The sequence below is a fragment of the Molossus molossus genome, unplaced genomic scaffold (assembly GCF_014108415.1).
Source record: "Molossus molossus isolate mMolMol1 unplaced genomic scaffold, mMolMol1.p scaffold_m16_p_11, whole genome shotgun sequence".
NCBI classification, from domain to species: domain Eukaryota; kingdom Metazoa; phylum Chordata; class Mammalia; order Chiroptera; family Molossidae; genus Molossus; species Molossus molossus.
The window spans coordinates 68,285,214-68,309,540 of NW_023425346.1; the positions used below are offsets into that span (position 1 = coordinate 68,285,214).

At 36.5% G+C, this 24,327-nt stretch overlaps 1 protein-coding gene across 1 annotated transcript in view; it reads right to left on the minus strand.

The window, feature by feature from the left end:
* Positions 1 to 22,106, minus strand: part of PPP1R1C (protein phosphatase 1 regulatory inhibitor subunit 1C) — a 119,307-nt gene extending 97,201 nt beyond the window's left edge. Inside the window, exons 1-2 of the mRNA XM_036254831.1 lie at positions 21,776 to 22,106; positions 20,030 to 20,090 (exon numbers count right to left, since the gene is read on the minus strand). Of these exons, the coding sequence (XP_036110724.1) occupies positions 20,030 to 20,090; positions 21,776 to 21,856 (142 nt within the window). The 5' untranslated portion in view covers positions 21,857 to 22,106. The remainder of the gene's footprint in view (positions 1 to 20,029; positions 20,091 to 21,775) is intronic.
* Positions 22,107 to 24,327: the final 2,221 nt, after the last annotated feature.

A 24,327-nucleotide genomic window follows, 5' to 3' on the forward strand; every position in this document is an offset into this window, starting at 1 on the left:
GTTTCTCTTTCAAATATATACATAATTATTTCTAAACAATGTCAACTTTTATGTTCCAAATGAAAAGAACTAAGATTTCATTAGGAAAGTACCACATAGTGCTAATGACTGCACTGTTTCATTTAACCCTCATTTAATATTCACATGAGGCGAATGGCCCTGTATTATTTTTCAGAGAAAATCGGTCTCAAGAAAACTGTATCACTTTTTTTATTTCTTAACTGTTAAATGGTAAAACTAAGATACAAACTCCAACACCCTCATGCTTTGCTCCACTACTTCAAAGATAAAGTTATTTCAAAAGCATATTTTCTAAGTTTTCTTTGATTGAAATTATTAAGAATTATAACAAAAAGAATTTTAAAACCATATTGTGAAATGTTAAAGATGAAAGTCGCTTATATACGTCTTGCATCTGTCCCTCTTTACCAGTGTGTCTTTGCCAGGACACAGATTATTGTTTTTGTTTTTAATTATTTTCATGCTGCTGCTGAAAGCAGTTCCTATAGATAAAACATGGTACTGTAGACAAAAACCCAACCAGTACTCCTTTTAAATGAGGGAACTCCTGCACTACATCCTCATTTTGAAGACTAATACAATGAGGACTCTGAAAACCATTAAGGAGCAGTGAGGAGCCAGATTAACCGATTCAAATCCTGAGACTGCAGTCTTTCTTCAGTCCATGTTTTTAACTTTGATCACTGCCCAAACCTTTATGCTTCTTGCTGTTTTGTAATACTTCAAATATTTCAATCGTGGCTCATATGTAGGGTTGGGTTTTAAAGGCTTTGTGTCTCACTAATAAAGGCACAGGGCTTCATATGCAGGTTCCAACACACCTGCCTACATGAAGACACTACTTAAAACTCAAGGCCCCTGTTAACAAAAGCAAAGATTAGGCAGAAAAAATTTCAGGAAATTTTCAAGACAATTTTTAATTAGTTCATGCCATTTTTCTGACAATTGGAACCACATTCAACAAAAACATTTATCCTTCAAGCCTGAGAACCAATGGGTGTCACCAGCAGAGAGAGACAAACTGGCTTAAGTATTACTTTTTTAAAAGTCTTCTTATTCTCTCTATGCTCTTCGCCGCTTGTGCAGATCTGATTAACTTGAAATCCACTTTTAGTCTCCCTCAGCTAATCCTCATTTTCTGACTAACACATTAAAAGACAATTTTTTTAAGTTTCCAGAATGTTTCAGTAAAAATCAAAGTAAGTGTCTTTGATCTTTTATAACCAAACCCATCCAAATAGCATTGTTTCTATCTTGTTTAATAAAATGTTAGGCAATAATAAAAGATACTAGTTTAAACTCCCTTTCAATGATTTTTAAGTTGCCTGTTTCTTAATTTCAACCAGTGGTCTCTGGAAAACTTCATCCCACGACTCATAAAATCCCCATCAAACAAGTGCAGCGACTCGATTGGCAACACTTCCAGTTGAGGAAAGGAACAAGCACAACTCTTTGCTTCAATAACTTCCAACAGAGTCATGGTTTACTCTTACCGCTACTGGCTCTAATATTGTGATGCTGTAATGCCAAATATTTTTATTCACTATTTTCATCTTCAAAACAATTCTATAAGGTAGATTTTATTAATTAGTATATTTTATATGTGAACAAACTGAAACTCAAAGAGGATGGGTGACCTGTTTAAAGTCACAGGACCAGTAAGTGGCAGAGTTGGGATTCAGGACTAGGTCGCTCTGTTATCAAAGGTTATACCTTTTGATTATACCCTGCTTCTAGAAGTATGGTTTTCTTAAGACTGAGATAGAAGGGACTAGAACAAGAGAATGGCAAAGTAGATAGTCAGGTATTTATTTCAGACCTGAACATAATGCTATTATTAACACAAATGATAGAAAATATGGGTGTTTACATGAGGCGTGCCAAGTGCCCTTAGTTACACATTGAAACAATGTGCTGCTTCTGACTTTATAAACCTTCAAAACTTCTAAGATCCATACTTAGATAACTTGTTCAACCACACATGCTCAATTTACTAAACATTGAAAATGAGAAGGATATAACACTCATCGAAGAAGAATGACACTTTTGGTCCAATTGGACTTTGAATTTAAATGGATGCGTTGCATTGAGGTTATCCAATTCAGGACTAGCGAGCTAGTCCTTGCATCCATACTGATGGAACATCTGTCAGTGTTAGGATAGATTGTCTGGCAGCCAGTTTGTGACTCAGCAGAGATATAGATGGGAGTGGATAATCTTAATTGCTTGGCTAATTATGTATGTGTCTAAATGGATTTCTTTAATGATTAAGAGCAATAATGGTTTTTCAGGTAGTTATACTGCACCTATCACAGATAAATTACCGACATTATTAAGGTAATAATTACTAGGTAAACATTTTCTTTTTATAAGCACATTGTGCTTACTCTTAAAAGGCTCTGGTAAATTGGTTTTTAATACCAGTGGCTCCATTATTGAGGCATTACTTCCAGGAATGCTTTAAATATTTCATATGAAATTAAAATGAGATTGTATCCACTACATCTAAAGTAATGTGTTTCGTTCTAAACTCATCTCCTCTCCCCACTCCCCTCCAAGTGTGTTCTGCCGTCTTAGAAAAGGCCCTAGTATCTGTAGCCTTAAGTCAAACTTCTTTTTTATCACCATCTCCCCATCTGCCATTCAATGTATCAAGTCCACTGACTCTCCATTAACTCAGACTTTCTCCCTTCTACTTATTCTTTATCTGTGGCCACAGGGACCTTTTTAGAATGAAATCTGAGCATGCGAGCCCTCCTGCTTGAAACCATTGGTGGTTCCAAATTATAACTCCTTGAAACGTTCACAGTCTCCCAACAGGGTGCTGCCCAAGCTCCACCCCCGTGATGCCACTTTGCATTGCATCACACTGGACTTGTCACAGTTCCTCTCATCTGCAAAGCCTCGTCCGACTTCTGAGGCTTTGTCCCTGTTTTTTTCCGTTGTCTTGAATAATCATCCCTGCCCTTTCCTTCAGGTGTGAGCACAACTTCCTCCCTTCATTACGCCTACTGACTGGTCATGTGATCTTACCGCGTGCTTCTGAAGTATCCAGTATTTCTGCTGCCACAAACCCCACCTCCTTTCAGTGCAAATCCTCCCACTAAGCACACTACCTGGCTTACAGTAGATGTTAAATAAGTGATATTTAAGTACTAAGCTGAAAAATATGAGTATCACAGGGGAGCAGAATGGTGAGATTTCTGAAAACCATATATAATTATAAAGCTAAATGTAACTGAAAAAGTTTATAAGAACAGGGCAGAAGAGATTTCTATCCCCAAATATGTGAAGGGTTCTCAGTTCGAAGAAGTACTACACTTTTCCTGATATCCTTTAGATGGCTATATCAAGATCAGCAGCTGAAAAATTCAAGAAGGATATTTCAACTTGACGTAAGGCAGAATTTTCTAACAATCAAAGCTGTCCAGTTATAACCACAGTGCTTCAGAAGGAGATAAACTCCTCATCATGAAATGGTCAAGTAGAATCTAACCACCAGTTAGGACCCCTGGAGAAAGTAATCAATCCTGCATAGAGTTAAGGCCAAAATAGAACCAATACTATGGCTTTGACTAATTTCATGCTTGGTTCCTTTTTCTTTTTCAAACAAAATGGATAAAAGTGAGTGGTTTTAGTGGAAGGTAAGGTGACTATTGAGCATTCACTCTTTTCAATAGGCAATTATATTTGTGCCAAGTTCAAATGGTAACCAGGTTCAGTTTCAAAAACAAAAAAAAGTGGTAGTTCAACAATTATACAGGTTAACTTTTGAGTTTGTTAGGGTGGGGTTGCCATCTGTAGTGGAATGTAAGAAATTTGTGAACTTATGTCACTACCTAACAGTACTGTACTTAGTATTTTCCCAGCTCTGAGCTGCTAGAAGACTTATTTCTGGTAAGGATTCATGACCAGAAATGAATAAAAGGAAATAGATCTTGAGAACCTTAAATAAGGTAAACATTCTGTAAAATAAAGAAGTGGTGAGGGCTAACTAGGAACAAATTTCTGTTCAGAGATTTACTGTGGAAAAGGTTAGAGGAGAAGTAGCCAGTCTGGCCAGAGATGCAGGTTCAGGCCTGCAAGTCAAGTAGAGCTGGAGAGTTTGTCTTGATCCAGACTTTCCAGGATCTTGGACATCAGGCTAAGGAGTCTAAGTGTTCATTCATTTTTTTTTTTTTTTTAATCCTCACCTGAGGACATTTTTCCATTTTTTTGTTCAGACAGAGTGGGAAGGAGAGAGAGGAAGAGAGAGAGAGAGGGAAACATTGACGTAAAAGGGACACATCGAGTGGCTGCCATCCGCACGACCAACCAGGGCCGGGGACAAACTGCAACCGAAGTACGTGTCCTTAGAGGGAACCGAACCCGGGGCTCTCTGGTACACAGGCAGACGCTCCAACCGCTGAGCCAAACCGGCCAGGGCTAAGAGTTCATTCTTAAGAAGCAGAAAGACAGCATAGGCCCTGAAATATAAGAACACTAGTTGGAAAGAATGAGGCAAGAATATATAGAACAGAGCTCAAATATAAGCACAAATTACAGATACCTTTATCACAATAGTTTAAACTATTGACAACTTATGCACCCCTTTATAATTTTGATACATTCATAGTTGTCACCATGTTATTAACCACCACCATCACCCCTCACCATAGGAAGCCCCTTGCCATTTGCTTGGCAATGAAAGAAAATACAGATCAATCCTGTCCCAATAGGATGATTAAGGACAGTTTGGAAGGAAGGGTAATTTTTGTTTTTGTTTTTTACCATAGATATGCATGGAATAGGTCTACAAACTAACTATAAAAGAAGAAAGTGACAATTTCAATATTTGATAGGATCTTATAAACACTTTACTTTCACATATGCTTTGTGCACCAAATGTTCAGGAGCAATAAATATTACTGTATCTGTAATTTTATTTGGAGTGTTTAAGGCATGTAAATCAGTCTAGATCAGGAAGCATATTAATAAATGTTAAAAGCCAACACTATTTTATATTTCAGTTCTTTGAAACATCATTTCGGTGCTTTTTGTCTTAGTCATGTTTTTTCCTTCATCAAAACATTCAACCAAAATTTTTAGTAAAAAGTAAAATTCAAGTATTCTACTTTAAGAAAAGGTATCTTATAATTACATTATTAATTAAAATATAAATTTGATGACTTATATACAAATACTATTTCAAATTGCTTGTATTTTTGTTTTGCCTTGTTTGTTTCAGTTAGCTTTTATTCCTCAGAAGGTAAGCTTTGCAGTAGGAAATCATATGCCACTGTTTCTCAATTTATTTTATGTCAAATGTTCAAGTTTATTTTACATCTAGAAAGATATCTTCTCACTCGGAGTTTGATGCTAAAGCCTTTCAGGTTTCTCACTGAAGTGTAATGTAGGCCTAGACCTCTAAAAACAATGAAGTCAATTTCAAATTCATGCTGTTGCACAGAAAAATTTGATATTAAGGGGGGGGGGGGACCACAATGGGAAGTAGACTGTGGTATGTCTGGAAAGGTTGCCCAGAAGAATGTCAAACTCAGTTAGAAATAAGGAAAAGGAACTGATGCCTGAACGAGCTCATTTTCATGTCGTATACCAGCAGTGTGCTCATAACGACAGATCTTTTAATTAAGTGCCCAGAGAACAGAAATACATAGAACACAATCTTATCTCAATCAGAAAATAATAAGGCAGCTGGAGTGTTGTAACGTGAAGCTGTGCTTACGACAGGACTGTAAATCATTCACTGGGGCCCAAGTAAGTTGTTTTTTATGATTTCCTTGTGTAAAAAATGAGGAAAAGGAAGGATAAGGTACAAGGTTGACTCTAAAATTACTTTTCTTGTAGTCATTAAGTTTCACTTATGTTGAAATCTTACACACAAGCCAAATGGATTTTTGGATGAAGTGTGTAATTTTAAATGCTTTTGATACGTCATGAACTGTTTGATTTTCAGTATTGACTATAAGTTGCTATTCTCTGATAGTTCATTACAAAGAAAAACAAAGTTTAAGAGTATTACTGGGTCAAACATTTATTTCATAATTCAAAGGAAATCAAAAGAAAACCTAAACCCTATGTATGTAGGCCCATACAGTAATCAACTTAGAAGGAAAATAAATGACCATTAATGGGACAGATACTGCGGCTATATGACGGTACTGAAATGAACCCTTGAACACCTATGTTCTTGTAAGAAAACAGCCAGTTTTCTACTATCACCATTTTACTGACTTTTTATAAACAGATTTGAATAATTTAAAGAGAGCAATTGGTCATTGAGCAAACATTCTCAGGCTTTGGGACCTAATTCTCAAAGTCATCATTATGCAAAATTGTCTGTTCATCCAGACATGAGTTGACTATGGTGCTAATTCAGAACATGTCTATAATGAATAGTGACACCACCACCTCCAGTCCTCCACTGATGAAATGTGTCCTTGCTGAGATGGTTCCAAGAACGTTTCATCCTGTGTATATGCTGTAAAAGCCACTTTAAATTACTCTTACAATGTGAGAGCTCCTGGGAATTCAGTGGGTTATCATCTGCAGGTACGTGTGAGATCTGAGGGCAAAGGTAAACCATCTAAATAATCAGGTTAGTTTTAAGTGGTCTCCTATTTTCCTTGCAGAGTAAGGGTTCCTCTTAGTCACTCTCCCAGATTTCCAGAGTCCTATTCTGTAGTCCTGCTACCCAGAAAGGACTTAACTAAAGCCTGATACACATAGAAGGGACTGGTGACACAATATTTCTTCTTCCAACTCATATCAAAACTTAAAAATTTTATAATCCATTCCGTCAGGGCATTACAAGGTTACAAAAAGTCACTGACAATCAGTTGGAGCAAATGAGTCAATGGGTCAAGTGACTTGTTACTCCTACTGAAGTGGTCAATGCAAGGTTCATAGGGAAAGGGGGATTTGATCTGACTATAGGAGGCTAAGAAGAACAGAGATGGGAAGGAAAGATGACATCTTAAAATGTGTTCAAATCAGTTGCATTGGTCAACCAGGATCCAGAGTTTTAAATTGTTAGCCTTCCGATTGATGTTTTAAGTCAAGACAATGATTGTTTTTAATAAGTGTAGATACAGAGGCAGGCAAACAGACACAAATAAATAACACGTTCTAACTCTAAGAGTGAAATAATGCATGAGATTTATGTTTCTGTTTAATTAGCTGAATTTTTGGCCTAAATAATAAAATATCGAGTATTAAAAACTCTAAAAAGCCACCTTATTTAATACATAGTCAAAGAAAAGAAAAAGAAAAAGGTATAAAATCGCCACTCCAAAACAACTTCACTTACTTTGGAATAGAATAGGAAAAAAAGTACATTCTGGTATCACATCAAATAGAACTTCACGTGGCTGTTACCAAGAGGAACTTGCTTATAACTACTTCCATGAAGAAAATAGAAATAAAGTAGCAAGAGTATGATGTTGCTTATCTGTAGAAAGAAAAAGGTATTGTTCTTGCATAGACAACCCAGGTTTAAATTTCAGACCTATAGCCCTGGAGAGACCTGGGTTCAGTTCCCACTAAGGGCATGTACCTCGGTTGCAGTACCCGGCCCTGGTTGGGTCATGCAGGTGGCAGCCACTCGATGTGTCCCTTTCAAGTCGATGTTTCTCTCTCTCTCTCCCTCCCACTCTATCTGAACAAAAAATGGAAAATGTCCTCAGGTGAGGATAAAACAAAAAAATTTCAGACCTATTAACTTACTAGCTTTTTTGACCTTGAGCAGTTCACTTATCACCCTCCTTCTGTAAAATGAAGGTAATATTCACCTCACAGCATTTTTGAGGATACACATTATAGGTGACATAAGTTTCCAAACTATAAAACTATAAAAGGAAAGATATATTACTGTTAACCTCATTAAATTTGCCTTTGAGCTTATATTATATTAAAAGTGTTTTATTTGTAGCTTAGAGGTACTTCTGTCTTTTATGTCCTAAATGTACCTCAAAGTACATATTTAATATATTCCTTGTACTGTATCTGTCCATATAAACAGTACAGCTGGAGTTGGCCCTGACTCCAACTATGGCTGTGAACCATAAAACTATGGTATGAAATATCTTTGACCATCTCCAAGACCTTAAGCAAAAACTACCCTTTTTTGGCTTAGTAAAGCAGGAATTCTGGACTATTCAGCAAATAAAATGACCTGTGGTAGAATCTGACATGAGCCATTCTAGCTCAATCATTCATGGTATTTTTCTTCACTGAAATGTGATGGTGAGTAGGTCTCTGGCATTATTCATTGAAAATCTTTTAATCAACGGGGCAAGTGGGCAGTGCTCAGGATTCCTGAAGGAGGATCATCCTTTGAAAAGCAAATCCAGTCTGAGTCTGTCTTGCTTGATCTGAAATCCCTGCTCGTGAGGAAAAGTATTTTCAATAAGAAGGTATCTATGGCAAATGAGCAAGGTTCCTGCATTCAGCTGTAGAATTCTCAACTAAAAATAGAGGAGTTAATAGAAAAGTCTAATGAACAAAATGAACTGACAACAAAATAGAGACAGATCCACAGATAGAGAGCAGGCTAGCAGCTGTCCAGAGTGGGGGTGGTGCCGGGGCAGTGTGGAGAAATTGAGCACACAAAAAAAGAGAGAGAGAAAACAACAAAAACTCATGGACGCGGACAACAGTGTGGTGACTGCTTGCGGGAGGTAGAGGGTGGAGATCAAGGAGGGTATGGAGGGATAAACTGTGATGAAAGGAGACTTGACTTGTGCTGGTGAACACACAATACAATGTACAGATGATGTGTTATAGAATTGTACAACTGAAACCTGTACAATTTTGCTAACCAGTATCACCTCAATAAATTCAATAAAAAAGAAAAAAATGGGGAAGGAGGGGGTCAATGGGGAAAAAAGGGGACATCTGCAATACTTTCAACAAAATAGTTATAAAACATCAAAAAATGAATAAATAAATAAATAAATAAATAGGGGGAAAAAGAAATTAGGCCAGGTCAAAAGTAAATAATAATAATAAAGCAGTAATATTAACCATAATCTAACACAATTATTTTTCTTTCCCCTATTCATTTATTTCCTTTAATTAAATCACAGCTGTAGTACAATTATGAACAATTTGTGTAATAAAAGATCCACAGACTATGGAGGAAATGACTGCATGACTTAAAGCAAGAAATAGGAATGATGTGCAGATTATAGTGAAATATATGAGCCCTTCATGAGAAGACCTCATGTACCTTATCATAGCTAACTGAAAGCTAAGACAGGTAAATTATAGGATATAAATTAAAGGTCATAATAAAGCAATCATGAAAAGTAAATCCTCCCTAGTAAATCACCCATATATAATTAAGTTTGCCAAAGCCTCTCGTACGGAGCAGAGTGGAGCAAGAACAAATCCACTACCAGTAGTATTGCTAGCATACATCATCTTGTTCAGTTCCATTATTGTGTTACCATGATCTGTGCTTCACGGAACTGGAAACTAAAACTCGGAAATTGAGAGACACATCGTGTTTACTAATTCTACGGTTAGGGCTCTTAGGTCTACACAAAGCTAACTTCCAGTGTCAAAGTCATGGAAAAGCAGTTTGGAAGTTACTATATGATTTTGGCATAAAGCAATAGTGTCCTAGACTGAGCAGTCAATAAAAATATAGAATGATAGATTCCACTTGTATAATTGAATCAGCAGAAAAGCCATTGATAGATTTAGGGAGTAGGAGATGGAGGAGTCAGAGATGATTCCAAGATTGTGCGGTTCAATAATTAGAAGAATGGGGATACCGTTGACTGAAACGCTGAGGTCAAGAGTCAAAATGTCGATTTCAAATTGGATGACACATTTTGGACACTGACTTTCAGGTGGTTGAGGAAAAACTCACTTTCTATATCTAATTATAATGCTTCTCCTCATATTCACAAATTATGAAAGTGAACATAGGAAACCCACCCAAATGAGAAAATAGCCTTAAAGCAACTAATATTTAATACATGTAACTTATTTTTAGATACACTTCTGATTTAAAAAATAATTTAATAGCCCTGGCCGGTTTGGCTCAGCGGTTAGAGCGTCGGCCTGGGGTCCTGAGAGACCCGGGTTCAGTTCCCGCTACGGGCACGTACCTCGGTTGCAGTTTGTCCCCGGCCCTGGTCGGTTGTGCGGGTGGCAGCCACTCGATGTGTTCCTTTCACATCGATGTTTCTCTCTCTCTCTCTGTTCCTCTCTCTCCCTCCCACTCTACCTGAACAAAAAATGGAAAAATGTCCTCGGGTGAGGATAAAAAATAAATAAAAAAATAATAATTTAATAAATCTCACTACTGAATCTATGCGAGTAATTTCAATGTTTTTTATTGATGGTTTCTCAAATTATGTGATTAGTTTTTGATCTATTGGTCTTAATTTTAAAGGGTTAGAAATTTAAATTGCTATTATTAGTGTTATTCCATTTATAACCTAAATTCACAAAGCTTTCCTAGATACTTTGTTAGATACTGGACTTTTTGTAAGTCAGATCACTTCATGAAGGTCAATTTTATTACATTGATAGATAACCTGTGATATTTTTACACATAGGTGGATATTTGAATTATATATGCATGTGTACATGTGTTTGTGCATATAGACATGTGTATATGTTCTCTAATAGTCTGTTTTATATCAGACAAGAAGAAAGCATAAAATAATGTCGCATAATTGAAACAAATTATTCTAAAATTTGGATTGCAAAATAACTGTTGTTCCCATTTATTTTGTGCATTCAGTTCTATTTTTACAAGCAAGTAAATATGTGTTTATATGTAAAGAGTGTGATTCTGAAAATTGTTTCCCATAATGATGCAAAATTGCTCTCAGACAACGAAAACTAAAAAGATTACAAATTTTCTAGATTGTCTTGGTTCACGCAATACATTTTCCTCGGCATTATTGCCAGGGTCAAACTGTCATTTTATTCTAACCACACTGTCAATATATCTCCCTTTGATGATGAAGATTTTCAAATGGCTTTGTTAAGCTCCTATAATTGTCTCTATATCAAATTACTCTAAGTGATGTAAAGTCATTGAATTAGATTCAAAGATAATCTTCTACCTATAGCACTGAGAAGACTCATAGACATGGATGCAACATTTTCCAACATGTGTTGGTTGCCCCTGAAAAGCTAGGGGAGATCTGAAGGAGACAGCATGGGGCAGGAAGTGACAGCAAACCAACCAGGAGGGAGCAGATCATTCCGGATCCCTTATCTTCACAGCTGGGACATTTGCTCCAGGACTTTTCTCTACCTCCACCTCAGGCTTGCAAGGTCCTTTCTGAGCTCCAGGTAGACCACTTCCCCAAATTGTCAGGGACAATGAGTACTTGCATTTTAGAAGATAAAATAACAGTGGTAACAGCAACTTTAAAAGGTAGTATGGCAACTGATTTAGGGAGATATTTTCAGCATCTCTAAAATCTCATCACGTTCATGCCCCCATTCCTCACAGGGTCCTTTTTCTTTCTTTGTAATTTTGTCTGTTTCGCTCAAAAGGCTTGAATGGAGTTCACGTCCTCCACATAGACCACAGGGCCCATCACAATGTCCTACACGGAGCCAGGACACTCATAGCTGTCATCTGCCTGGGCCCTGGGGGCATTTTAGTGTGAGCCCTGCCAAATGTGCCTGGAATTGTTGGAACAGTGTCAGATCACTCACTACTTGGTCAAAGTCATGAGTACAAAAGGTTGGGAGAAAGAGTAGAAAATCCAAAGGCTTTCAGGCAATAAAGAAATATGGAAATAACTCTTGTCTGTTAGATATATAGCTTAGTTATATTTTTTACTTAGGGGTTGCCAAGTACCACCAACTGACTGTTTTTCTTGAATATGACTATGAACTAGAAAGAGCCGTTAGTATCTTTTTTTTTGTTTAATCTTAAATTTGAAACTGAATATGCCCTTCAACTTCTCAGAACAGCTGACAATGACGTGGCCCATGTGTATTACTACGCAGACCCAACAATGCACATCTATTTAGTCAATGAACACAGAACAATCTTCTTTCTAGTGAAAATATTTTATATTTAGTGAAGTATGTTTGTGTTGGGAAAAACATGTATTTCAAAGTCACATGAACTTAGCTTTCTCACTCAATGGAGCTTAGAAGGATGAGCCACTTTGCTGGGGTAGTACAGGTAGTGAGCAGCCCACTGAGATACATACCCATACCTGAGTGATTTCAACACCTCCACTCCTGGGTACTATATGCCTGCTCTCTGAAATAATAGTTGCCACTTATCAAGCATCCAGTCTTTGACTGAGCTTTACAACATTATAATCTAATACCCCTCAAATATCTGCAGTAGACATTTCTGTACTGAGTTATGTCTTGTATTTTTGCCACAAGCTGTTGGTTTTACTAATAATATACATGTGTTAAATTATAAATATATCTCAAGTAGGTTTCTCCATGAGGGTAAAAATGGTGGTTTTACTTATTTTATCCCTGAGGATCTAACACTGTGCTTTAATCAGGGTAGGTGCTCAAAAAGTTTGATGAATGGCCATTGGGTTTAAGGGTCTATTTTTATCTATTTAAATTTAATAACCTGTGGGCATCTGATATCTACTCTACTAGATATTCACTCTGCCAGTTTGAATAGATATATCTACTCTATTAGTTTGGAATAAATAGTAACATTTTAGCTCCAATTTAAATCCTTAAAAGCTTAAAGCAAAAAGATCAAAATAAGTCATACAAATGTTTTATAGACCAGTGAGCATGATAAATAAGTGCCTCTATGTCTTGGCCAGAAGTAATCTTACCATGGTCTGAGAAATTGGGTTTCTATTATTACCATGGCATCCTGGTTCATTCCAACATATTATTCTCTGCTACCTAGACCACATGTTCCTGGAGGATTTAGAACAGAACTTGGTAAATATTTAGTTTCCAGAGTTGGGGAAGGCAGGCATGTATTGGAATAACAAAGCCAGACAATGGATCAGATTAGTCAGGGAAAACTTTCTAAATGTAAGCGAGTCTCATGCTACAATTTAAATAAGAGAAATTGGTGGACAACATGGAGATTGATGTACATAAATGAGCCAGTCTAGACTTAGTTTTAAGAGCTGGCAAAGAACCAAACGAAGTAACTCAAGAAAGAAAGCTTAGCCGGAATACAGGGATGGTGTATGGAAGGAAGACAGAACAAGTGGAAGGGGATCAAATGTGACCAACCCAAATGAATGTTTGATAGCTATCTCTGATGGGTTTTTATACTCCATACTCAACCTGCCTTCTTTCCACATACTATTAGAATATTTAAAATCTTCCAAAAAGATCTCTAATGATTGCAATGGTATTTTCATACATCACAGACACCAATGTCATGCTTATTTTAAAAACTCTGAAGGGTTCATATTTCATGAAAATTATATTCATAAACATGCTCAGTTGAACAAATACCATAGTATGAGATACATGACTTCTTAATTGTGTATTCTTATTCTGATGAATTAGGAAGCATGGTACATCTTTTCTCTTATGAAAAAAATAAAAAAACCATTTCTTGTGCTGTTGACACTGCCCAGTACAGTCAGGACTGGAAAAGAGCTGAGCCATCTTTCAATAAGAAATGCAAGCTTTAGAACTCAGCTTTTCCTGGCATATCTCACGACACAAAGGGATTTCATGTCTTCAGTATTACTTGATTGCAGGCACTATGCTAAGCATTGTCCCATACTCAATATGCTATTTAAGAAAAGAGGAAATCAAGCCCATAGAGGATGAGTACACACCTAATTTTCACCACCTGTAACTGGCAAAGCTGGCATTCAAACTCTAGTCTTACTCCAAAGTCAGCACTTTACGTACTACAAACACTGTCTCTCTATATCATGCAAAAGTACCATAGAGTTATTTTCATCTTTATATCCACAACAAGTAGGGAAACAAAGACCAAAAAATGAAGTGAACTGACCCTACCACCTCTCTGTCATCTTTTACTAAGCTATTTCTAATTAAAGTCAACATAAAGGTGAAAAGCATATGATATTACTCACAATGAGCAAAAGTAGTAATCTTGATGACATCAAGTAAAATTATTTCATAGTTTTACAATTGGCCCTTTCATTTTCTTCCATTTATTTGAGAAGTAGACTAGTTTATACTTATAGTATAGCAATTTTGGCATTATCAAGAACTAGAACCTCATCTTTGGCTCATAATTATTCCAGTTGATTGAGCTATTTGGCTGAACAGATTAAATAGTTGTGGGGAAATAAGTCCATCAATTGTATAATACATGAATCTCTGAAAGCTACACGCATGCATCACTTGCCTTTATATCATTCAGCATGGTTTGACATTGAATAACTCATAAAAATAAATGCTGAGGAGAAAAAAAAAGGTTTTGCTGAAATTCCTTAGAAATTGATACCAGTTGATCCTTAAATGATCTCCAAACATTGGGATTTTTTTATTTTGTACTGTCACTAATATTGAGAAGGCAAAATAAATGCTGAACAATCAACAAGGATTATGGATCAGAATGAATTATAACCTCATTCCCAGAGAAGATGAAAAAATCTTGAATAAAACAAAACTGTCTAGACTTTGGGTCCAGTATAGCTTTTACTTGAATACATTTGATTGGAGTTCCCAAGGGACCTCCAGGTCTGGGCTGATGATGTCTTAGCCATCGTTAAGAGTCCCAGGAAAATCCTCAGTGTGACTTCTGGAGCTTGCATTCAAGGTGCCCATTGCCTTTGGATCACAAATCATTCATTTTGTTATATAGAGGGTCTCCATGAAAAGAAAGTGTATGTATACGAATGCCTTAACACTGGAAATAAATCTCCACTTTAACTCTGTTGACCCTGCAAAATTTCCCATCATCAGAAATCCCTGGAGCCTCTCTGTTTTGAACAGCTCAGTCTGAGTCCAGCAGTCTTCTCTACATAACAGCCAATGGTCTCAGGATTATACATGCAAAGTCTTCAACACCTCACTAGTCAACTTCATGTCAAAGTCCTAAAATGCAAACTTCATTTAGAAAGTCATATGCTACATCCAGAATGGACTACGGATTCTTTTTCAGTTTGTAGAGCTGAATAGCATAATGAATTGGAACCCTCAGTTCTCTCTATTGACGGACTTACTATCAAGGTTGAAAGGAGATGGTGTGATATTTAATTCATAAGTCTCATATTAACTCTTTTAGGATCCTGATCCATGTAAGAAAATGTTTTTGTTTTTATTCCTCATTTCTAAGAACACTGGGAGTTGAAAGTGTCAAAGAAAAAATCAATCTCCTCAAAATTGGGCTGTGATCGTCCAATAAATATTGTCCCTAAACCATGTTACATTCTATTTCTGATTCTAATTTTCAGATGTACAACAAGAGTTTAAATGATGCCAGAACTCCTGGGTACTTACCCATATTTTCTCTAAGCTCCAGGCCTCCTTAGATTCACTCGTGTTTAACAGGCATCAGGACCAGTACATTTAATTGCACCCACATTATCTCTGTTTAACTCTAAGTGGAAAGGAATGGATGCTGCAAACTTTAATATTCAGAAGGCTTGGTCTAGGTTGGCTTTTGACTAGAAGATTGTGTACAGTTCTGGGCTCCAAAGGTCGAAAGACAAGGAGAATTTGGATATAGTTCATTAAAGCCTTATAGGGGTCTGGGAATATTCATCCAGAAGAGAAAATGATAAAGAATATTTTTATGTATTTAAAAAGGTGAGTAAATAAACTTTCATTGAAGAGAGTAAATGTAGAGTTGCTTTAGAATAAAGTGTGGTATTACTCAACTTTGTTGTAAGAAACTGTTTTCTAACATCTATAACTATTGTATCTGGAATTGAAAACTAGGGGTAACTATGAATTCTTCTCTGAGATATATAAAATAGAGTGAGTTTCTGGGACTTGAGTTGATTTAAGTATATTTCATGAAGATGTGTGGTTATATTAGGTATTTTCTGACATTCTTTTACGATTCTACATTTCTAATACTGGTAATCAAATATATAGTGTCTCATAAGTCTACTTAAAAACGAGTGTGATTAAATAAATCTAGAAATCTGATTAAATAAATTGTAGAAAGTGGCATCACATTTATTTCTAAATAGAGAAAATTATGTGTAGTCATCCCTCTAAATAAAAATATAGGAATCAAACTAGTTAACTACAGATTATTCAAGAGTAAAAGCAAAGAGCACACAGTGCAAGATAGACAGCGAAGCTGCACTGGACGGCCTCAGAGAGCCTGTCATAAATAGGCCCTTCACAGATGAACTGAAAACACAGAAAACTAAGCAATCTCCTACAAGGTTACTCATACTGTTAGCCCCAGAAAACATTTTAAAAACATGAAAGTTTTCTTTTGTGCTTCTCTGCACCCCATCTCAAGTTCCCAGCCTCTTTTTACTGCCTCTGGCTGTTCAGAGTCATTCCTAGGAGCACACACGCAGTTCCCACCCTCTCCACCCGAAACACACACCCTTTACTATTACATTTGTTTCACGCATGATGTCTTCAACTCAAAATTTTTTGTCCTGTTTCCCATTATTTTGAGTTAAATTGATTAACCTATACCAAAGAATGATATCATTAACAGGTTACATGTATGTTTCTATAGTGCTTCACCTGCTGAAAATTCTAGGCTACTAGTTAGAAAGAGATTGATGGGGAGTTTTGTTGGCCTGGAATCCTGCAGATCAGGTGCCTGCCTCCTCCATGTGTTGAGACCGGCAAAGATGAACTAGCAAACAATCTGGATTTGCATACTGAAACACCTTTCTGTTCTCTTTCCCCTCTATCAAATACAAACAGGATACATATGTATTTCTAAATTTAAAATTATGCCATTCTCTCAAATAATAATTTAGAATTGATTATTTCTGCTAACTCTTGAAAAGGTTAAAAAATAAGCTATGTCTAACTCATTTAACAAGGATTGCAATACACCGATCTAATCATATGAACGGAAAGGGTTTGTTAATTATGTCTCTATATGGAAAATTTAATTTTCTTTGCTTCATTAATTGACAATAAAGAAAGGTTTTTCGGGGATTTTAAAGAGCATTAATGATAGTTGATTCCAAGAACAGTCACTTATTTCCTGGGCAATTTCAAAAAATTAAAGAGATTTGTTTAGTTTGCCAGGATTTAAAGCTGCAATCAGTTTTTATTTGTCAGAGAACATATTGCTTTTGAGAGCTAGAAGAAGCAATTGCTTTAAAAAAGTCATTTCACATGAGGTTTCTTTGTTGTTGCTGTTATCTGTCTTGTTTTGTTTGATAGAGAGTGTTCAGGTAATATTTAAAAGGTAAAGAACTGTTGTGTAGGGCAGAAATATTTAATAAAATGAGACTATGAAGAATCTCTTCTAGTTTTTATATCTTAACTTTAAATATCATGTGCAGTTTGTATTCCAGAACATATAATCTAATGACACCTAACATTTGTTGTACTTTGCAATCTTTGAAGTGTGTTTACATTAATTCTTTCAACCATTACAACAACCCTGTGAAGTAGAAAGGATGGACTTTATCACCCCTATTTTATAGATGAGAAAATAAAGCTTGGATCTATTGTTCTTACTCAAGAACGCATGGCTCATAAAGACCAGCATTGAGCTCTGGCTGGGTGGTTCAGTTGGTTGGAGCATCTTCCCATATATACTAAAGGTTGTGGGTTCAATCCCCGGTTGGGACCCCTACGGGAGACAACCAATCAGATGTCTCTCTCTCTCTCTCCTCTCCAAAAATCAATGCAAACATATCCTTGTGTGAGTATTTTAAAAAATACACACACACACACACTTTTTTTTTTTTTTAAAGATCAGCATCCAGGGTTTGTTGGGTTTGGTATGTTGTTCTTTTGTTGCCATTTGTTTGTTTGTTTATTGGGTCCTTAGATTTAGTTCCTCGGTAATCATGGTTCTAGATCATTTTTACTGAGGAAACTATATAAGCATTTGGGGGTTTTTCTGCAAGAATCTATCTCTAGCCCAAAAATCTCTAGGTGCCATACACATCGCCCTACACAGCCAAAGGCTGACCAGTCCCTTGTAAACTGTCGTAATTCCCCAAAGGAGGACGAGGATGCAGGGAGATGACATTACTGAAACCACATAGGTCTCTGGGAGAAGCTTTTGGCATCTAAGTTCTCTCCAAAGGTGCTTATAAAAAGAGAAGATGATGGTGTCAAGAAGGGAACTGGCACAACACCGTCTAGTGATTAGGAGGTCTCATTAAAAAAAAGTTCCTAGAAAAAAATCTAAATTTTGTTCACAGGGATACTAAAATATAAGTTCTAATCTACTAAGCTAAATGGTCTAGACAAAGGATTTAGTTAACATTTGGGCTTGCTTGTCAATAGGACCTGGATGTCTAGTCACATTTACGGAGCCTTCACTGTATAACGCAAACTGAAATTCACAGGGCCAGAATCATGCCACGGAAGATGCATGGGCTCTAGAATCACAGTTATCTGTGTTTGTCTGTGTAATTTGTCACTTCTAGTGGAAGAAATTCTGCAAAAATCACTGCACCTCTCTGACACCCACTTTTGTCAACTGTAAATGGCAAATATTTGGCATTCAAGAGGCAATGACTATTTTGGGGGGCTCAAATGAGAGACAAAGGTTACGTGGCTTCACTGTGTTCAAACAGTAACAATACCTGCAGACTCTGAAAGCTGCTCTTTAGTAGTCAGAAAACACCTATAAATCCAGGTGGGCAATGCTTTTCAAAGTTGGCATAGGGAGGTAAGTTCTAGGACACTATGGAAAAGTCTGCCACTGTGAGCACAGTGATGAAAAATTGCTATAAAATCACCTCCAATCTGATATTTCATTATTACTATGTTTACTTACTTGTACTTATTTGTAAATTATAAGTGCATACCATTTACACCTCTTATTCATCCAAATATAACATTTTTAAGTGAGATAATATATTTGAAAATGATTTTAAAATGCTACAGCACTTTAAAGATACAGGATCAAATTAGAATTCTTTGTTTTTAGCAGGAATAAATTTATTTATTTGTTTTTTATCAACTGAACACCTTCCTACATTTGGGCTCAATGATGAATATTCTATTAGAATTTTAGTTTCTTTTCTTATGTGTGGTTCTCTAATAAGAAAGAAATCTGAAAAAGACAATTTTACTCTGATATTCTTAACATGGATAATTTATTACAACCTATATTTAGACTTATGTTTCTACTATTTAAACTTTGTCCACCCTTATTGTTTATGCTTATAAAAATCCAATATCAAGTCCTGCCTGGTTACAAATTAATACCATGATTTTCGCTGTCTTCCTTTACTTGTATCTAAAAAGAGCACATCAAAATCACCTCCATTCAATAAGTAAATAATGTTTTCATGTTGCAGATCATTGTCCTTTATCAGGAATAATCAGCTTTACTTTTTTTTTTTTTTTTTTTTACAGGAAATGGAAAGTAAAACCTCAACAAATGGATGCGATCCTTCATAATGGCTCTCAAATGCACAGTGATGAAAATTGATCTGGTTACTTGTCAACTGCATTATTCAGAGATGACATCACAGCAAAGCTATAGCCAATGCTGGCTCATTGCCCACCCCATGACAACCTTTTATAAGTACAAAACCTGTTCTATAAAGATATAAGCATTTCGAGAGCTGTAATTTGAGCTTTGAAATCTAATTTAACAACTTTCCGCCAGCCTCATTAGTAAGCACTGAACCAAATTCTATATAAAACCTGAACACATGACAGCAAATGCTAACAAAACATTTCATAGCATATCATCACCAGTGTGTCATTCTGGAGGAAAAGCAGGTTGTTGGCTGAGACCATTTCTATAATATTTATTTCTGGTTTTGTTTATGACCCGTTGTATAAACTAACTTGTTAGATTATTGCTAATTGAAATCCAGAATTGAAATCTTTTGGCAATGATATACTCTTTGATGTTATTCTAACAATTCTATTCTGTTCCATCAGTGTGAAACACAGCATGCTTCTTTACCTGGGGGGGTTTGTTCATTGAGAATCACAAGTGATGCTGGTGTAGGTCTTCTTTTCCTGATCTGTGAACAACAAAGGCCCAGCTAAGGTCAGTGAGAGTCAGCCCGGCTCCAGGTCACCCTGCAGCTGACAACGCTGTTCCATCCTCATCTGTTCCCAACATACAGAAGCAAATATCTGGAGGGCACACAGTAGGTGCTCACTAATTTTATTTTATTTTTTATTGTGGGGTTTTGTTTTTTTCTATTATTGTTGAAAGTAATACAGATGTCCCCTTTTCTTAAAATTTTATTTTAAAATATAAAAAGTCAGACAGTAGAACTGTCATCTATGAGTATCACCCTTCTTGACCAAAAAGCTACATTTTCACAGAAAAGAAGTAGCTGTATATAATCAAATGATGCCACCAAAAGTTAATGTGCATTGAAGATAGAGAGATGACTTGTTAATTTTAATGACTCTCTTGGAGCCTCATAATATTGATGATGCTTTCAAGATCCATTACCCTTATTTCTAAATGAGAGAAGCTTAGAAAACTAAAATTTCTAGCAGATTAAATTTAACAGCATGAGTTTTATTTTATTTTAATTAATATCATAAACTTTCCTTATTTTCTAATATAGTATTTAGAATAAATTAGCAAATAAAGAATGAATATGGATCTTATGAGAGTATGTAATTCACTTAAAACTTGATTCCTTAAATATATAGGCAAATTTCTACAGTGTATGTAAGTAGGATAGTAGACAAAATTTACCCATGACATCTTGTCCAAGATAGAACCAATGTCTCTTTCAAGACTGATAGATGTTCAAGGTTGTATTTATCTGGCCCAAGTCTGGGTGAGTCTACTTCAGATTATCAAAACATTCTAGAAAGGTATGAGTCTCATATTTAATAATTATTTTAAAGCATTGTATAGAATATTTGAAAAAAGATTCATGGATAATTTAGGTCTTAAGAAATTAGTGAATTAGGTTGATGACCCTGTAAATTTCTTTGCCTTTGCGTCCCCGTTGCTATAATTTTACCACAAGTGATCTTTTAAGTGGTACCACTGCACCGAGTCTAAGTAAATCTAAATATGAAAGGTAATACAGATGTAAACCAATCACACATGACAGAGACAGAGACAGAGAGAGAAATACTGACATACAGACATTAAACATGGAAAAGTAATCCAGAAAATGTTAGAACACTATTTTTAATATCGGAATAAAATGTTTTTTAAATTCTACATATAACTACAAATCTTATCTCTCATATATCACATATACTTATAATTACTGCTCTGGATATATAATAAAACTTTAAAATATAAAGTCTATAATCTGAAATTATTCTAAGATGTAATTTTTTCATTGTTTAATTTTTTTATTTTATAAATAATGAAATTAAATGTTGTAATTTTTAGAATTTGTTTTAAGTTTCTCTGAATGTTGAAATTGTTATTTTAATAAGCAAGAGCAAAGAGATTTTTGGGTCCAAATCTGAATTGCTAATATAATCATTTTTCTCTACCAGGTGCTAATTTGCTATCACATGAAGTGCTGCATTTTAACCAATAGTGCCCCCGTGCAACTCAAATACAAGTATATATGGAAATCAATTTATTTCTCACTCACTTATCCTGGAAATCTACAAAGTTAGGCAAATTCAAGAGGCAGAGAAGCCTTCAATTAATAACAGGAATGTATGTCCATGTTCCTTTATTTCCAATAATGGGTCCCTGTCCAATTCCACTTACCTGCTCTGCCGCTTCGGGTGCAATCTGACTCTGCAGTAAAGGCACCACAAATTGTATCTTTTTGGGACTGTTGGGCTCCATGGTGATGATGAGAATTAGTCAGAGATGCGAAGGGCTCAGAAAGACTAACCCCAGGTGGTGTCTGGGATGTGTTTCCTCGGGCGCACTCCACCCAGCCACACGGAGAGCTTGGTAATAAATAGCTGTAATTCCAGAATGAGCGAGTGAAGATGCCCAGGTCTGAGTAACTCCCTCTTCAACATCCACAGTGATGTCTGGCTTGACTGTTCTCTCACCAATCTCTCGGACCTGTCAGCACAATACAGAAAGGAATAATAAGCTAACTGTGTACCTCTTCACTAACACACATGCCAAACATTCACTCAGCAGCTCATTGAAAATGCAGTGCTAGCCTTGAAGGACCCGCTGCCCTGGGATTTGAAAGAAAGGCTCTATCCACTCTACATTACTAACCGGCTGCTCAAAAGTGCAACGTAAGCTCCCTCTGAGTACTGCAGGGATGGGCCTTTCATTATTGATGAACAGAAAGCAGGAAGTTTTTAGAGGTGGGGGCATGGTTTGAGTATGGAATCATTTCATTTCTCTTGCAGCAACTTATAATTCAGACACCCTTGCTATTTTATATTCAGCCACCAAATAGATGAATGGCCACAGAGGGTACGCCACAACCAATAGTATCTGCTGGTTCAGTGAGACTGATCACAGCCGGCAGAGCATGGGTGGTGTAGCAGGACAGCATTGCCACCCGCTGAGCAGAACTGTCAGGTTCCATCTCTCCCATTGACAAGCTCTGTAGCCTCAGGCAAATCACAGGCTGCGTGGAGGCCCCGTACCCTCCTCAGAAAAACAGGGGGCTGGACTCAGTGACCTTTAAGGTCTGGTTCTGTTTCAACATTCTATAATTGTAGTTCACAGTTTTCATTAGAGTGGAAATTATTGGACAGCTAAATTTAGCAAACAGCTTGGAAGTCACTGCTGCTGCAATGACCTCTGTTTTATCTTCTGGCGGAGCTGGTTGTGCCCTCGGATTTGGAAGGCTACAGAAGGGCCTAGAAAATGTTAGTGGAAACATAATGGTATCCAACAGTGTGTTTTGTGGTCCGTATTGGGGATATGTGCAAAGATAAGGAAAGAACTTGAAAAAAAGTATAAAAGGGGTAATCTCCAGAACGATAGAGGATGATGGTCACATTGACTAGTGGTGAAGGTAGAGAGAGAGAGGAGCGTGGCCTGCTCCCCACGTCTGTGCGTGGTCAAGGGGAGGCAGGAACGTGGTCGGATGGCCTTCATGCATCCGACTCCTTCTGTGAAGGGGGCCTGAAAATGAAGCAGCTTTAATGGAAGAAAGAGCATGGGTTTTCTACTGCCTTATTTGAAACATATTATTTAGTAAATAATATGTTTTTGGATTTATTTTTCTTACGTTTTGGGATTTGTATAATACATTTAGACATCGACTACTATTCCAGTTATTAACAAACGTAGTTTTCTTTCCTTCTTTTTAAATTCTGAATCCATACCAGGAATCCATCTTCATGATTTGAAGTATGCAACATTCCGTAGAAAGAATATAGGAAGTAATATGCATTTTTCAAGTAGATTTCCATACCCACCAGGGATAAAAGCAAATGAAGATGCGGCTGTGAAAGCATTTTTAGTTGGAGAACAGTGCTGACCAGCAAGAAATGCTGTGATGGGTTCACTCTTCTGGTGTCGAAGGAAAACATAAATAACATTACCCGCAACAGCTTAGAAAGGCCCTAAAAGAAATCTGAATTAGTATTATTCATTAAGTCATTTCTCTGAATATGTTTTCAAATTATATAAAAGACAAACAAGAAAGTGCTTCTAGTGAGGAATTAATTCAGTGTAGTAGTTAAGAGCACGATTCACTTTTGCAGCCTTGAGTTCAGACCCTGTCTCTGACACCTACTCATTTTATCAACATAGGCAGAAGTAGAACTTTCTATATGTGAGGTTTAAATGAATTAATTTTTAAAGGAGCTCATTTCAAGTCCAGCACATGATAACCACTCAGTAAAAGATAGCTATTACTTTTCCTTCATTAGATATCAGGATAATAGGTGATACAGTAAAAAGCTAGGTATGCATTATTATATAAATATTAACAAAATAATCCTCATTAACTGATTGCTCTATTTTGAATAGTTTGACCAGAAAAAATATATTGTAAATGGATTATGCAGACCCTTTAAGCTTCTTCTTCACCAGGCCAACTCCTGTGTACCCTTCCGAACTTGGCTGAGGATAATCACCTCTAAGAAAATTTATAGGTTTATTCATACCCATACTGAGTTTAGACCCACCTTTTCATTTAAAAATATTTTTCTTTACTGGTTTTAGAGAGAGGGGATGGGAGAGGAAGAGAGAGACAGAAACACTGATGAAAGAGAACATCGATTGGCTACCTCCTGCATGCCCCCCACTGGGGATCGGGCCCACAACCTGGGCATGTGCCCTGACCAGGAATCTAACTGGTCACTGAGTGCTTGGTGCATGGGTCTGGTGCA